The sequence below is a fragment of the Pipistrellus hanaki genome, assembly GCF_964339955.1.
Source record: "Pipistrellus hanaki genome assembly, chromosome: 2".
NCBI lineage: Eukaryota > Metazoa > Chordata > Mammalia > Chiroptera > Vespertilionidae > Pipistrellus > Pipistrellus hanaki.
Genome location: NC_140504.1, coordinates 151,000,289 through 151,018,046, shown reverse-complemented (window position 1 = coordinate 151,018,046; position 17,758 = coordinate 151,000,289). Strand labels below are relative to the sequence as shown.

The 17,758-nt window shown below is 40.6% G+C and overlaps 1 protein-coding gene across 1 annotated transcript in view; it reads right to left on the bottom strand.

Annotated features, from left to right (window-relative positions):
• The window catches only part of NEGR1 (neuronal growth regulator 1), an 841,474-nt gene extending 839,276 nt beyond the window's left edge, over positions 1 to 2,198 (bottom strand). The window contains exon 1 of the mRNA XM_084872088.1: positions 1,746 to 2,198. Within this exon, the coding sequence (XP_084728214.1) occupies positions 1,746 to 1,921 (176 nt within the window). The 5' untranslated portion in view covers positions 1,922 to 2,198. The remainder of the gene's footprint in view (positions 1 to 1,745) is intronic.
• Positions 2,199 to 17,758: the final 15,560 nt, after the last annotated feature.

Below are 17,758 nucleotides of genomic sequence, written 5' to 3'. Positions count from 1 at the left end.
CCAGTGGCTTTCTGTGTTCACAGCAAATATAAGAAGATATAGTATAAAAGCACATTACTAGTTTATATTAGATACTATAATAGTATACCACACAAATTTGGACTCCTAAGCATGTTTCAGAAGCTGTAAGTCATACACCACACCCAGATCCCAGATCATTACATTTAAAACATGTTACATGATCCAAACAGAAATATATCCCACTCTTTCACTTAGCCATGCCATGTATACTTATTTTGTGCAATCCACTCTTAGAAGCCAACTACCACCCAGTGGAGAGAAAGGAGATCTTTCAGGGAGATCTGAGGTGTACATCAGGTGGGGGTGTAGGGAGGGAGAAGGGAGGGCGATGGGGAAAGAAGGAATAAGGGTGTTTAGCCTTGTTTAGATCTAAGTACTGCTGATCATCCATTTATATTTTCACAAGAGAGAAAAGGTACCCAGAAGCTCACTCCACAGTGTTGCTTAGCGGTAGCATCAGGCTCATTCATTAATGACAAAACATTTCAATGTTCAAGCTTAGGGGAAAAGCTGGGAGAAGGGAGAGTGAGAAAAAGAAGTACAACTGAAAATTGAAGGAGGGAGGGAAGAGAGAAGATGAGATAGAGAAAACGAGAGAGAGAGAGAGAGAGAGAGAGAGAGAGAGAGAGAGAGAGAGAGAGAGAGAGAGAGAGGAGAGAGAGAGAGAGAGAGAGGTTGTACACATGTGTGAGTGACAGCATGTGGAGCAGTAACGAAGTGTGTGCCTTTTAAACAGTAAAAGAGAATCTGAATGTGAAAGTGGTTGTTAAACCATGGAAGAGCCGATGTGTGTGGGGATGTGAAGCAGAGAGTATGTGAAGGAGTGTGCTTAAGAAAAAGAGATTTGCCAGAGTGGAAATAAAAAAAAAATAAAGAAAGAAGCTGTTCTGGAGTGTGTTAGAAGGAAGAGGCATGTGTGTGGCAGGGAAAGGGAATGAGAGAGGAAATGGGACTGAGGAGATCACAGAACAGGAACACTGAGGAGGAACAAAAACAGGGAGCGGGTGGGGTGAAGGGTAGGGGAAATGGGGTTAAATAAGAGAATGCAGAATTAGAATGAAGGTGATTAAAAAAAAGAGAAAATTGAGGATAAAATCGGAAGAGAATGAAAGAATGGAGAGAAAACAGAAAAAGGGGAGGAAAGAGGCAATGGATGGGGGGGGGGAGAGTAAGAAGAAGATGGGGGGAGTGGGGAAAAAACGAAGAGAAGGGAGGGGGGGAAAGGGTAAAAGCTGTCAAAGGAAAGAAAGCTGAAGAGGGAGAAATAGAGCCCAAGTGTCCAACGACGGAGAGGGGAAAATAAATGGGAGCTGGGAGCCAGCAGTTTCAAAAAGTCTCTTAGACTGGAGTCAGACAGAAACAAACCTGATAAACTTGTCAGACTCTCCACGAGTACCCGATGACAGTACAACAGAGACCTCGTGCACTGAGTTTCAAAGTCCCACCTGCCCCTCCTTCACCCGCACACCCCGCTCCTCCCGAGGCTGCTGGGCGTCCGGGCAAAGTGCTTTGCCCCCAGCGCCCAGCTCACCCCCTGCCCCGGGGTCCAGGGGCCGGGGCTGGGGCAGCATCAGCACCTGCGCGTCTGGAGATGTGGCTCTGGATAATGATCCCCCTCAGCGTTATTACTTGGTTTAAACAGGAAGGCAAATAAAAGAAAAACAGAAAAAAAGGTGGAGAGAGAGAAAGACAGACAAGTACGAAAAGCACGCCGTTCCTCCTACCTAAGCACCGCCGTGTCCCCTTTTCTGACCATCATGTTGTCCACGGCCGCCCAGGGGAAGTCCACGCTCTGTCCGGCCGGGAGGCAGGAGGGCAGGAGGCAGCACAGGCTGAGGAGCACCGCCGCCAGCCACTGGTTCGAGCAACAAGCGCCCTGCACCAACAGCATCATGTCCATCCCTGCGAGGGCTGCTCGCTCTCCAGAAGCTTTCCGCGCGCTCCCCACCCCCTGGCGCTGGCGTCTTCCCGGGAACCAGGCGGCGCGCCACAGGGTTTTTTTTTTTTTTCCTTTTTTTTTTTTTCTCTTTTCCTTTTTTTTAATTTTTTTTTTTTATTGTGTGTGTATGGATGGGTGGGTTTCTTTTCTTTCTTTCTTTTTCCCCCTCTCTAGTTGTTGGGTGTTGTTTCCCTGTCTCTTTTTCGCCTCCCCTCCTTTTCCTCTGCGCGGTCCCTCCCTCCCTCCCCTCCCACCCCCTGGCACCGCGCTACACCTCCTCCCGGTTGCTTTGGGCCGAGCCCGGAGTGTGTGTGTGTGATGCTCCGGCGGCTCTCACACCATCTAGCGAGGAGGCGAGCGCGCCGGCGAGGGAGGGAGGAGCGCGGAAGGCGGAGGCGGAGGCTGGGCGAGCGGCGGCGGCTGCAATCGCCGCGGCGGCAGCAGCAGCGGCGGCGGCGCAGGCGGCGCGGGGCGCAGGGCGGCCGGCGGCCCCCGGCTCGCGCGCCCGTTGCCAAGCGGCCGTTTCCTTAGCAACCCCGCCCGGGGATTGGGGGGATGCAACCGGGAGGGCGGGGGGGGGGGGATGAATGGAGGTGGGGGGGGGGAAAAAAAGAAAGAAAATGAAAATATCTATCAGGAGGAGGTATATCACAATGATGCAGACTGCGGGGGGGGGGAAAGAGAGATGCATCCTAGACAAACGGCTTCCCTTCCTGGCATGGGCACCGCTTTGCTAGAAAAAGTCCCCGTGTCGGGCCGAGGAGGAGGAGGAGGAGGGAGCGGAGGAGCGCCTGGCTTTCCCCTCGCCAGTGCGTTTGTTTTACCTCGGGAGGCACCGCAACTTTCGAGTCCTCCGAGTTGTGGCCGGCGCCATCATGACGCCTGGGACTGGGAGCATTTGTTTGTTCCTTGTGTGTTTGTTTCCACCCTCTCTCCGGCGGCTGTGCTAAGGGGAACGAGCAGCCGACTAGTTCACACTTTTACCTCTTTTAGGAATTGGGCAGGGGCCGTGGGTGGGTGGGGCTGCTTTAGGAGAGGAGGCGCGGGAGGTGCAGGCGAGGCTTTGCAGAGCAGCAGCTGGAGTGCCTCCGGGGTCAGTCAATATGGTTTGGAGGACGCCTCCCTCCCCCGAGTGTGTTGACAATAAAGTGTGTGTGTGCGTGTGTGTGCGTGCGTGTGTGTGTGTGTGTGTGTGTGCGTGTGTGTGTGATGAAAGTACAGAGTGTGTGGATGGATGTGAGTGCATGCTCTGCGCGTGCTCGTGTGCGCGCGCCCATCGTGCACGCGGGGCCCGCGCGCGCTCTGCACGCAGGCGCACTGAGCGGGGCCGGGAGGGCAGTGCTGGATGCAGTGCCGGGAAGAGAGAGACTGCAATCCCGTGTTTTAATTGTGCGGAGCCCGGCCGTCGTCCCGTTATGTAAGAGGCCATTTAACCCGTTTGAGCCCATCAGGCGAGATGATCCGCGCAGCGCGTCTGTGTCCAGGCAGGGCAGCAGGGTTCTCGGTTTAAGGAGTCACAGGATTGTATGTTTTACAGCCTCCAGACCAGCTGGGACAGGCTTCCTGCTCCGGGGGCAGAACCGAGACCCTGGCCCCCTCACCCTCCCCTTCACCCCCTTCCCCTCGCCGAAGCCCCTAAGCTGCTCGCCCAGGGGCTGCGAGCCGCTGTCCTGGATCACGGCGGAGTGGGGTGCTGGGCATGGGGCCGCCTCCTTCATTTTCTCCTTCTTCCCTTCTTGAATGCATCTCCAGCTTTAAGAACCTTTAGCTATTCCGGGTTGTTTGCAGATCATTGAGAGAGAGAGAGAGGAGAGAGAGAAAAAGAGAGGAGAGAGAGAGAGAGAGAGAGCGCCCAAGGCTGCAGTCAATAGCAGTTACGCCAATCATTCTGGTTCAGTGAGGAGTGTGGAAAGCCAAGCGGGGAAGCGAAGGGGAGAAACTAAGAGAGTAATTAAAAAACACGCTCAGCACCCCATCCCTTCTTCCCTTCCTCCGCCCCTAGCCTCCGGAAGCAGGCTTTAAAGAGGTTCTTTGCCTGATCTAGTTCTTCTTGGAAGAGATAAATAAAAGCCTCACAGGTCCCTAACTCGTTTTCCATGAAGCCAGCAGGGTCCCCTGGCAAGGCGCGCAGAAGCAATAGTCTCTGCAGGGGTCAGCATCCGGCCGCCTCCCCAGACCCGGCTCTTTACGAGGCGGGCGGGGGGTCGTTTTGCTTGGCGGTGGCGGCGCTCAGAGTGGTTTTTATCGTGGTGCTCGAGGATCTGTGGAGAAAGGGAAGGGTTCCCATCACCGGTGACCACTCCACTGGCTGATGGGAGAGTCCCTAACCGGCACCACCTCGCTGATGCTGAACCGACACGCCAAGGCTTGGCAATTAACCAAAGCGTTTGCAGCAGGAGTTACTGATGTGATTAGTATTCCAGCCTAACTCTCAAACCCAGCTCGGATGTGGAGAGCGCAATGGTGTTCAACCGCATTTTGAAACATCAATAAAATGTTAGTCATTTGCGGATGAATGGAAACATTCTCCTTGCAGTCTGGTACGCCGGGGAAATAGCTGTCAAATGAGAGACTCCTGCTAATATCAATGCCAAATGCCAAATAACACTGTCATCTTGTTAACTGCTTTTTTTTTTCTTCTTCTTTCTTTCTGGTGTGGTACACTGATGGATAAAGCTTAAAATTATCTAGGGCAAACGGGGGATTAGAAACATCATCATGTCATGTACATGGGCGAAATTATGCCGCGTTATTTAGAATTCTCTCTAGAAATAACTGAGATCCGTTTGAAGAGAAGCAAAAGACACAGCTTCCAGCATTCTGCCTCGGTTTAGCTCTGTTTTATGTGGGAACGGGGTGCCAGCGTTTTCTAGTAGAAGCTATGAAAAGCATCCTTTTGTAACTGCTGTTTCCCAGAGATCTGACATCTTCTGGGAGGACGAAGGAGGGAGCTGGGATTTCTGTGACCAGGGATGGAGCTATGCAGCGGTTTTAATATGTACAACAACCCACAGGCTTGTCAAAGGAAACTAGAACCACTTCTTTTTAAAGGCAAAGAGTTTATTTTCTTTATTTGTAGTTGTTGTTGTGTGTGTGTGTGTGTTTTTTTTTAATCAACTTCCATTCACTGATCGCAAAGCACTTAACTCTCACAAAACACAAAGGGAAGCAATAACTAAACCTAGTTTATCAATAGATATGTGGGCTAGTGGAGAGCTTATTTACATATACGAGGGGCTGTAACTACAGTACTTTTGCTGTTGAAGGGAGGAAAACGGTGTTTAAAATTTCTCTGACTGTCTTCTTCCCTCCCCACCTCTACAAGGGAATATATTTGAGAGGATTTTACAGGGTTTTGAGATCCTAGATTTCTTCCCAGAACAGATTAAAATCCTGGCAATCTTGGCTCCTTCTGAGAAAAATAAAATAAAAACAGGAATATGAAAGAAAGAAAGGAAACCTCCCTACCTAGTTAGCACATAGCTCCTTGGTATAATTTGTTTTTAAGTATCAGGACTAGGTAACAGCATTGTTTGAACTTTCTAGCGGGTGTAATAGGATGGTTCCTTCATCATCGTTTTTGAGGAGCTGACATTGGAATGAATTACTACTTCCTTTGAGTCTTGGGCCTTTACTTTGTTTTCAAAGCTTGGTTTCTAATATTTGAAGAAATGTGATAACCGGTATGGAGTGAGTTTGGAAGGAGAAAGGTGGAGCCTGATTGTAATAATTGACTATGCCATTATGTAGCTTGGTTTACACCCTTGTTTTTCAAGTCCTGTGAACTCAGTGTTGTTAAAAAGATAAAGTTAGTTTCATTAGTTTGATTTTTATTCCAAAGTGTGGATGAGATTATTATAAGGGGGAAAATTTAGACTCTAAGTTCACATTTGTTTTCTGATGCTGAGTGAGTAAACCCAGGAACATTTGTTCATGCTATCACTGTCTAAGCACCGGGAATTTTAGGCAAACGGGTCTCAGGATCTAATGGAAAGACCTAATGAGGTAACTTTGTAATTCCTGAAAGAGTCAGTCAGGAGGCTCTTATAAACAGGACATATGGATGATAACTCCTTAACTCGGGCCATAATTGATTTTCTATTTAATTAAGCTAGTTTAAGCTTGGAGCACCTTATCAAATGAAGCTGACCTATAGTGATGATTTTCAGGTCACTGTGAGAACTAGGATGAGATGTTCAGGGGATTTGTTGGGGGTGGGAAAGTCTTCCTTTATAGAAAGGTTTCTTAACCCAGGCACTTTAGGTATTTGGGGCAGGTAACTGTGGTCAGCACTGCCTGGTACATTGGAAAATGTCTAGCAGCTTCCTGGCCTTGATGCACTAGATGGCAATAGCACCAGTAGATGGCAATAGTGGCGATAACCAAAATCTCCCCGGATGTTGTCTAACTGTCTGTGGACTAGGGGAGAGAGGGCAGAAAGCACCTCAGGTTGTGAAATTCCATTATAGATTACATTTATAAAAACATTCCATCCTGTGCTTTCACATGAAATAGTAAAACAGATTTCCAGGAGGGAAAGTATTTTATTTGAATTCAATAGCTCCCCAAGTGGCTCCCCTCCATTGATTAGATCTCTATATTCACCTGCCATGTGATGGAGTGACCTAGGTTAGCAAAGATGTAATGAATTTAAAGGTTGATTCTGAATGCCTTCCTATGATTTCTCTGTGGGAGCTCTTTTATTTATTGAAGTGATAGTCCTTACTTTTAAAAGCAATTGTCATTTTGTGGTTGCTTGGATAAAAATATAAGTAAGATGGCGAGCTTCTTTCTTGCAAGAACTAACTTAAACCTTTATATTCTTTATATTCTGGTAGTGACAGAGACAAGGTACACAATCAGGAAATGGCTGTTCAATAAAGGAAAACAAAAACAAAGTCAGTTCCCTGTTAAATCACTCTATGTAAAATAAATCATATGTTCATACAATTACCGCTTTTGAAAATAATCAATTTATCTATTAAATGTAGATGATAGGCAAAGAGGTAAGAAGTTGGTTTTTTTTGTTGTTGTTGTTGTTGTTTTTGTTTGTTTTGTAGGGAGGGAGTTGCAAGGATACTATACTGTTTTCAAAGCTCTTTAAATTATTGTCATAAAATCTCACTGAAAATTTCACTTATGTATTTAAACCAGAGAGAATAGTCTTATAATAAATGTGAGTGGTTGTTTGTTTCGAAGCTTTGGCAATTATGAATAAAGCCACCTCAAACATCCACATGCAAATTTTTGTGTGGACATAAGTTTTCCACTCCTTTTGTTAAATACCAAGGAACATGATGCTGGATCCCACAGTAAGAGGACTTTAAAGTTTTGTAAGAAACTGCCAAAGCACCTTAATATTGATATGGAAATTGTTTGATTCACATCAGTAAGCTGACTTCCAAAGAGGCTGTACCATCAGCAATGTCCTAAAGTTCTTGTTCCTCCGTGTCTTCACCAGCATTTGATATTGTCAGTGCTCTAGATGTGGGCCATGCTGACAGATCTGTAGTATCCTATTGTTTCCCTTTACATGTCCCTGATGACATATGATGTGGAGCATCTTTTCATATGCTTATTTGCCATCTGAACATCTTCTTTGATAAGGTGTTTGTTAAGGTCTGTCAACCAAACTTTATTCAGTGCCAACAGCTTAATTATGTTACAGCACTGCGGCCACTCAGGAGTGTTAAAGCTCCATTATGAGACAGCTCAGCGCTAGAACAGCACAGCTGTGGAAGGATATGGCTCTGAGGCGTCCCTGGGGTAAAGTGGCCTGTGCTAGGTCTCCCTGGGATGACTTGCTTCTCTGGTTAGACAGAAGTGCTTTTTTCCAATATTCTCTAGTTTCCTCTGTCCTGCTACAGTTTGATCCGGATGCACACTCTGCTTCACTCTGTGCTACTCCTCTCTGGCCCTGAGTATAAGACATGTGTTTCTGACTCAGCTCCAGCCTGGGAGACTGTCTGCAGGCTTCACTGGAAAGGGGACTTGCATTCTCTGAGCCAGAGGAGAACTAATTTATATAAAGGACCCCACCTCTGCTCTCTCATAGGTCTATTCTCATACAAAGACACTTCAAATCCTCACAGTTGGGGCCAAAAAGCAATCTTCTGATTGGTCAGAATTTAGCAACTCCGATTGGCCGGTGAAGGTGCTGATGGGAACATAGCTGGAGAGCTCTGATTGGACAGGAAGAGTCTCAGTTCTATTGGTTGAAATAGAATTCCAGGAACTGCTTTTTAGGGCTGACTTGAACTGCAGGAACAAAGGGCAGGCAGGCATTTTAGTGCAGGAGGCAGGCAGCTTGATTCAGGCTTCTTCCTGAAGTGTGGCTTGTGTGAGAGCTCAGCAAACATCTGGGACATTATTAGTCACTATTTCTTCAAATATGTTTCAGTCCCACCCTCTTTATCCTTTCTTTCTGAAATTCCCATGGCATAAAAGTTAGCTCTTTTGTTATAGTCCCCTAAGTCCCTAAGATCTGAGTTTTTGGTTGTATTTTCTTCAAGTCTATTTTCACTGTTGTTCTGAGGAATTTCTATTCTATCTTTGAGTTTACTTAGTCTCTACTCTGTCTTCTCCATTCTGTTGTTGATCCCATTCTTTGAGTTTTTATTTTTGATTATTCTATTGTTCTGTTCTACATTTTTATTTTAATTTTTTATACCTTTTTATTTTTTGTTGAGATTCTTTTTCTTTGCTGAGACTCTGATTCTTTGTTGAGACTTATTTTCATTTGTTTCCATTGTTTTCTTTGTTGTTCAATGAAGCATTTTTAAGATAGCTTCTTTAAAATTCCTTTCAGATAATTCTAACATTAGTGTCATCTTGGTGTTGACATCTATTGATGTCATTTTCTAATTCAAGTTGAAAGTTCACTAGTTCATGTTATGTTGATTTTTTAGTTGATTATTTTGCTATTATGAGACTCTGGAAAATATTTAAATCATCTTTGTAAATAGTATGCTCACAACCTTCTCCTAGGAAAAGGAGCTAAGGTCTCTAGAGTGCCAGATCAGGGTAAAAGTCTATGTTCCCAACCATAGGGGGGGTGGTTCTATGTTATTGATAGGCTGACCTGTAAATTCAGGTTCCCACTAGGCCTCTATTGCTACTACCCTGACTGGGAGGGCAGCCACACCTTGTTCTTGCTCCCCACATGGTCTCCACTGACACGATAGTATAAGACCTGGTCTCCTTACTTATAAGTGGTAATGAAACTTCTGACTCACCACGAGGCCTCCTCTAACATACTGGCATGTGTTATCACTGCCTGGTGGGAATGAAAATCCTGGCAACTCAACTCAGTCATTTTCAATACCACCACACTGCCCTCATTCCCACTCCTGACCCCAGGGAGGGAGGTTTAAGAAGCTTTGGGCAGCCAGATTTGTTTGGGGGAGTGTTTGGCTGGACTTGAGCAATTATTGTTTAGATGCTTTCTTCTTGCCAGGATGGCCCTTCTCTGGTACTTAGACTGAAATGAGCAGGCTTTCGTTTGGTGGTTTTTTTGTTTTGTTTTGTTTTGTTTTTTTTGTTTTTGTTTTTTTGTGTGTTTTTTTGGTCTATGCCTGTTGGCACTTGTAAATTGCCAGCCTCTCCAGCACTCAGTCTGGCATAATGCATGAAGCAAAAGGAAACCCCAGGGAATGCACAGCCAGGTCAATCCGTAGGTCCTCAGGTTCCTAGCCAGTCTGTCTTCTTTTTCTCAACATTCAGAGTTATCTTGTGTTTGTTTTACATTCAACATCAATGTTTTTAGTATACTTGGTGGGAAGAACATCTAATCCATCTTTTCTAATGCATAATGCCATTAATTTATTTCCATTATAAATTTTATCTTTCTAGTAAGCTCATCCTAGGCTTTCATCTCTTCCATCAGAATGTTACTTGAACTGACCTTGTGTTTTACTACCACAGGGTGTAATGAAAGTAATATCTATTATGAAAGCATAAAACTGTAAGGAAGAAAACTTTGGTGTATAATGAACTATCTTAATCACAGAACTTCACTGACCAAGTGAACATTTTCAGACTCCCAGGCTGTGTTAATATGATACCACTAAAATGGCTACATTTCTACCCATCTATATTTTGTGTTTCTGTCACTATTGTTGATTGTCTATCCAGTGTTTCCCAAACTGTGGTATGGATACCCCCAGGGGTACTGGAAGACTTTGGTGAGGGTACGGACTGCACCATGCTCAGCTGCTCCGGAGTTTGGTGAGGATATGCACTGCACCATGCTCAGCTGCTCCTAATTTTACCTTCTCATGAGTACGAGGGGTACTCAGTGTTTTGAAAATTATAGAAGGGGTACAGATATGTCAAAAGTTTGGGAAACACTGGTACTACTGGCTATACAAGTAAATGTGGAGATGTATACATATAGTAGAAAGACCTTATAGTTTAAAATGAAGGAAAAGTAAAATTTGTTATGGATGTAACTAATTTTAAATCAGTATTTTAACGTTGCATAATAATTATAATTGGAGTGAAAACTGAAGTAGAAGAAAGGAGACCTCAATTTTTGACAAGTTTTAGCCACTAGGTGGTGAAGAATCAAAGACAAATCTTTTCTTGGCTCCATTCCAGTTCTTGCAAGGCAGAAGGATTGGAATAATATGTAATCTCTAAGCTTCCTTCCAGAATAAAATGATGGACCACGCGTGTTTATTGATTGAACCATGTGAATGATGACCTGCTCACAGGCCATCTCGGTCCCTCCTGGATACTCAGTACTAACATTCCATTTTGGAGTTGTCCAGTCAATTAGTTTCTATTTTATTATTATGTTAATGTTAAAGTTTACAACATATATTACTAAATATAGGTGACACATAAGCTCAATTAATTTTTTCTCGGAGTTTAAGGGAGGGATTTATTTGGACTATGAGGTGGGGATTTGTACACAAATAGAGTAATGAATAATGGACACTGAGTTGAAGCTGGCTTTATAGGATTGGAGAAATTAGAATTTCTCTAGTCATTGGTGGGAGAGTAAATGCTTTCCTTTTTTGCTTGGTACATATTCTTTCTTGGTGTGCACATTCAAATGCAGGTGCTCAAACACACTTTATTAATAATGCAGTATATTTAAGGATTGGCATTGGTTTAAAGAACTTTTTAATGGAACACATGTAAGTAGTTTTTAAATTAAGACAATTCTTCAGTCTGAAGAATGTTTGCCCAATTCCCCACAATTTCTACATGAGGCATGTACCTGATCATGTTTTAAAACACATAAAATTATGCTCTGTTTCTAAAATTATATCCTAGGAGCCACACTTACACTTATTTGTCAATTTTAATGAGATTTATATGGTAAGACTTATTTCTGATCATTTATGATCTAATTTTCCATTACCCCAAAAGCAAATCCAGATGCTCTCAGGAGCTCTTAATAATATTTAGTCCTGACTCCTTTGAGAAAGAAGAGAAGGATTGTGGCCAGACAGTAGTAAAATGTCCTATAGTCTGATTAGCTCATTTTCTCCAAATGCTTTTTCTGCTGGCCATATCTCCATTCAGAATCCAATTTTGGCACTCCCAAATGTCTAATTTATCTGGATTATCCATATATAATGAGTGTGTTATTTTTCAGTGCAGAATCACATGGCTTTGGAGACTGAAATAAACTTTATTTCATTAGAAGTGATTTTCTAATATCCTCACAATTTTCACTGCAAAATGGGGGCAGTGGTAGGAAATAATGATAGATTAACATTGCTCATATTCTCAAATAATTGCTATTTATATTTATCATGATTCTACTGCACAAATGTATTTATTTCAAAACTATTTTTTGTTTTAGATGATTAGTGGATTCTCCAGGTTATCTTGTGACCTGGGACACCATTATTACAGTTAAGTTTAAAAAGCTGCAAAGTCAAGAAATTTAAGATAACACAGATATGATGTCTGAAAAATCATAATATAAAAACTCATCACATTCACTGAGAACTTAATTGCCAAACATGGTGTTTTAATTATTATCTTATTTTATATATTGCTAGAGGCCCAGTGCACAAATTTGTGCACTGGTGGAGTCCCTCCACCTGGCCTGAGATCAGGGCAGATCAGGGCTATCTTGCCCAGTGCCAATCAGGGCCAATGGGGCCAGCTGGCTGAGGAGGGACTGTGAGAGGGCTTCAGGATATGTCTGCTCCTCTTGGCCAGTCCCCATCTGCTGGTCCCAAGCAGCAAGCTAACAAGTCAGAGCATCTGCCCCCTGGAGGTCAGTGCACATCATAGTGACTGGACAAACAGTCAACTGAATGGTCAACCAATCGGTTGGATACTTAGCATATTATGCTTTTCTTATATAGGGTTTGTTTGTTATATGTACATTACTTTAGAAAACTGAATATTAAACACAGAAGTAATTACATTTATTTGAAAATATTTGTTAATTATAGCTGCAAAGTAAAGCATGAAGTTATTCATCAATCAACAAAATTATTTCATTGCAACATCTCTTTGAAACATATTACTCTTTTTTATGTTAGTTAAGTATAATAAATTTGTCATTATTAGATTTTTCATCAAGACCCCTACCATATCTCATTTTATATTTGAAATCAAATTAATATGCAAACTTATTTTTATTGAGCCTATAGTTTTATTTTGAGGAATAAAAAATGAAGTTTCATTTGTTTGCAATTTATTGTCAAATAGTAATTGAAAATTCTGTCTCGGTTCACCATAAAATAATGATTCTCTTGAATAAATAACTTGTCTCCAACATTCCTTTTTCCTTACCTATAACCTCATATTTCAAAATAATTTTTCTAAACCACAAAAGTTACGTCCTCCCTCTTCTTATTCTTTTATGGCTTCACATTATCCTCGAGAAAATAACCAAATCCTTAATACAGTCTGCAGGCTACAGGAACTGATTTATCTCCTCCTTTATGACGTAGCCTACCAGAATGTTCTCATATACAAATTATTGCACAATCTATCTGTGATTCAATGTGGGAGGATATTTTCTGAACACCAGGAGGCAAGGTCAGGCAACTCCATATGTTTATTTGAATTTATAATATTGATATTATTATAATAACATTGTGTTTAGTTCCAGAATACTTCATTGTGTAGCTATGAGTAGTTGTATGATTCTAATTTTTTGACACATTTCCTATTGAAACATTTAGGTAATTTTATATTTTTCTATGTTAAAACTATCAATGAGCAAATTTAATTTCAGTTTAAAATTTAGTGTTAAATCTTTACACAGAAATAAATTAATATGGATCCTTAAAATGCATTACTAGAATTAGACTATCTTGGTCCAGTGGCATAAGCCTAAATGCTAAGCTTTGTATATATTGGAAAATTGTTCTCCAAAAAATTGTTTCAATTTATTTTTCTATTAGCAGAAAATTGTGGGTTGTGATTTTCTGATTTGATAATCAATGAAAACTCTTGCACTTGTTTTAATTAATATTTATTTGATTACTAATTCTGATGAAATTATTCATAAGCTCATTAATGATTCATATTTTGGAAATTGCATATATATACATTTATAAGTGGATATAGACAAGGTGGGGCAAAAGTAGATTTATAGTTGTGTGTACGCTAAACACAGAGTTTATTTTTGTACTTTTATTTATTAATCATTGTATAATTTTCCATACAAACAACTTTAGTTCTACTTTTGCACTACCCCATACATATATGTATACATATACATAGATTTAATTTTTAAAATTTTTCTCCTTTTATATGAATATTTAGAAGACATTACATATTAAAACAATAAATATTGTTTTCTTATAAACCTTATTATTAGAACTGTTAGATTTACAGAAAATTGAGAAGGTAATAGTTTTCCTAATATTAAAATCTTACATTAGTATGATCCATTTATTACAATTAATGAATCACCATTAATATATTATCATTCAAGTTAATACTTTATTCAAATTTCTTTAGTTGTTACCTAATGTCCTTTTTCTGTTCCAGGATCCCAACTTGGATCTACATTACCTTATTGTCACATCTAAGAATCCTCCAGCCCTGACAGTTTCTCAGATTTTTCTTGTTTTGATGACTGATCAGTTTTAAGGAGTACTGACCAAGTGTTTTGTAGAATGCTCTTCTGTTGGAATTTGTATAATGTCTCTTTTATGTTTAGACTAGGATTATAGATTTTTAAGAAAATATTTCATAGACAAAGTGGTATTTTCTTGGCATCATCTCAAGAATACATTGTATCAAAATGATTTATTGCTATGGATGTTGACCTTGAACACCTGGCAAAGTGGTGTATCTTTAGGTTTCTCCACATAAAGTTCCTCTCTCTCTCTCTCTCTCTCCTTTTGTGAAGGTGGTATATATATATATATATGTGGTATATATATATATATATATATATATATATATATATGCCTAAGCAACCAAATGACCAGCTGCTATGATGCACACTGACCACCAGGGCACAGATGCTCAATGCAGGAGCTGCCCCCTGGTGGTCAGTGAACTCCCACAAACCATCTCCCACAGTTGCTCCCCCCATGGGCCAACTTCCCACAGCCAACCTCCCATGGCTCTGATCAGCCCCAATGGCCAGCCAGGCCAAGTGACCCCACCCATGCATGAATTTGTGCACCAGGCCTCTAGTATCTACATAAAATATTTATAATTCATCTGCACAAGAGATTTGATTTATCTCCCATATTTATTAATTTATGCAATCAGTTTAACTTATTTATATTATTGTGGGAACACTGATATTTATTTTATAGTTTGGATTACAATCCAATGTTACTTTATTTATTGCTCAAATTATTTGAGGCTCGGACATTGGGAGGCTCTTTCAGTGGATCCTTTGACATATCCCTATCAAACTTGGTTGTTTAACTTTTATGTTTTTTATTTTTTTATTTTTTTATTAATCCTCACCCAAAGATATTTTTTTTTTCAATTGATTTTTAGAAAGGGTAGAAAGGAGAGGGGAGAGAGACAGAGAGAATGATAGAGAGAAAAGAGTCATCAATGTGAAAGAGACATGTGGATTATATGCCTCCCCATATGTGCCCAGACCAGTGGTAATCAAGTCTGCAACCAACATATGTTCCCTTGACAGGAATCAAACTCAATACCCTTCAGTGAGCAGTCCAACACTCTAATCATACAGCCAAACAGCTGGTGTGAGCTTTTGTGTTTTCTGGTAATTTCTTTACATTTTGGCACTACTTGATGCTTTAAATCTCCATGTTTATCTTTTAAGGTATATTTCCAGCATCAGTTCTAGAGATAGGAATTCTCTTTCTTTCTTTCTTTCTTTCTTTCTTTCTTTCTTTCTTTCTTTCTTTCTTTCTTTCTTTCTTTCTTTCTTTCTTTTTCTTTCTTTCTCTCTCTCCCTCCCTCCCTCCCTCTCTCCCTCCCTCCCTCCCTCCCTCCCTCCCTCTCTCTCTCTCTCTCTTTCTTTCTTTCTTTCTTTCTTTCTTTCTTTCTTTCTTTCTTTCTTTCTTTCTTTCTTTTTATTTTTTTTTTTTGTAATTGGAGAATGGTATGAGAAATCAAAATATGGATACTAAGTATGTTTTTTTTCTACCAGGTTGTCATTGTTTCTAGTCCTGTCAGCTAATGGAGCAAAGAAACACATGTGTATCCTAACCAGTGCTATAGAAATATTTATACATATGTGTAAACATGAGTTCATACTGATATCTCCAATTGTAATTTATTAAAATATAGATCATTCTAAACTTTTCATCTTAATTATGTGCTAATTCTCATTCCAAATAGTGAGAATCATAGTTCCCACTATATGTTATCAAGTTACTTAGTTGCAATATATATGTATTGTAGTATCAGAATTGTGAACCCATCTCTCCATGGATAACTACTTTATTAACCACAGTACAGGGCTTAGGTGCAGTTCTTTTGACTTTAATCATATGATTCCACTCATTTTCAAAGATTCCACTCATTTTCAAAGCCACTTACATCAGCACCTTTTCCTCCTACCCAATTCAATGAGATCGTTTCATGCATTTTAAATTTTAAAAAATCCGCTTTTTATTCTGGGATCCCTTGATGTTTTAAGTGAGAATCTTTGAAATTTGCATACATTAACTTTTAATTTTTGTGCTGTAAAGTTTAGTAGGTCTTGACCAATGCATAAGGTCATATACACACAATTACAGTATCACAGAGAATAGTTTTGTTGCCCTAAACATTCTCCTGTGTTTCACCTATTCAACCCACTTCCACATCCTTAGCAACCATTGACCTGTTCAACATCACTATAGTTCTCATATTTCAAAAATGTTATATAACTGGAATCTTATAGTATATAGTTTTTTTTCAGATTTCTTTCATGTAGCAATATATTTTAAAGGTTGATACATGTCTTATTGTGGTTTATTAACTCATTTATTTTATCATAGAACTAGAGGCCTGGTGCACTAATTTGTGCATGGGTGTGGACCTGCCAGCCCTCCCTGATGGGGGCCAATTGGGCTGGATTGGTGGTGGCAGAGGGGCTGTGGGCAGTTGGCAGGTCAGCTCTGCCCTCGATTTGAGTGGGGGGGGCAATCAGGGACTGGGCAGGCTGGGGGAAGGGCCGTGGAAGGTTGGAAGGGGGTGATTGGGGTTCTAATCAGGCTGTTTGGCCGCCACAGTGCTTGTCATAGAGACCTTTTGTTCTGGTCGTTTTGGTTGTTCTAGTCGCTTGGTTTTTATATATATAGATGAGGTCTGATTGTTCCAGCACCATTTGTTGAAAAAAGCTTCTTTCTTCTTGAATTTCCTTTGCCCATTTGTCAAATATCAGTTGATTGTACTTGTTCGGGTCTATTTCTAGAATCACTATTTTTGTTTCATTGTCTCTCTCTCTCTCTCTCTCTCTCTCTCTCTCTCTCTCTCTCTCTAACAATACCACCCTGTCTTTTTAACTGTAGCTTTATAGTAACTCATGCAACCAGGTAGTGTGAATCCTCCAATTTCATTTCATTTCTTCAGTATTGTGTTGACCATTGTATGTCTTTACTTTTCATCTAAACTTGGGAATCAGTTTGGCAACATTCACAAAATAATATTCTGGAATTTTTATTGCAGTTTTATTGAATCTGTAAGTTAATTTTGAGAGAACTGTCATCTTAACAATAATGCCTCTTCCATTACATGAACAATGAATATAAAAATAATGTCTTTGTTTATCTTTTGCAAAAATATATGAATATTAATTTGTATTTTAGTTTATATTAGTATAATTTGACTTTGTATCTTTTAATATATGAATCCATGAAGATTTTTTTTTTGTTTTTTTAATGAGATAATGAAGGAATTAATTTTTGTTTAGTTTTATCATCTGATTAATAAGTTCATATTTTTAGGTACTAATTTTTATATACCCAGAGATATCTTTTTTCCTTTTTTGTAGGTTAGATTTAATAATTGTGTCTTTGTTATACTTTCTGATGTTTATCAAGACTGATAACCTATTGTTTAATTTTATGAAGTCCAATTAGAATGTTAGAATCCAACAGTGTTACTTGTTATTGGAGTCAGAAAAACACTCTTCTTTCCTCAGAATCCCTGCCTTATCCAACCAATTTTTGTATTTATTCAAATGGTATTGCCTATTGGATGACAGTTCTCCATAGGTCTTTCATGTTTTTCTGCATGTGTTTTGAGCAGAGGCACTGTCTGCCTTTGGTTTAGACTATCTATTCAGGGAGTTTTGTATAGCTAACAGACTTGACCCATGGTGTGGGCAAGTGGGTTTTTAATATCCAAGTCCAGCCTAATAGCAGGAATGCTCAGGCCCTTCTCAAGAAG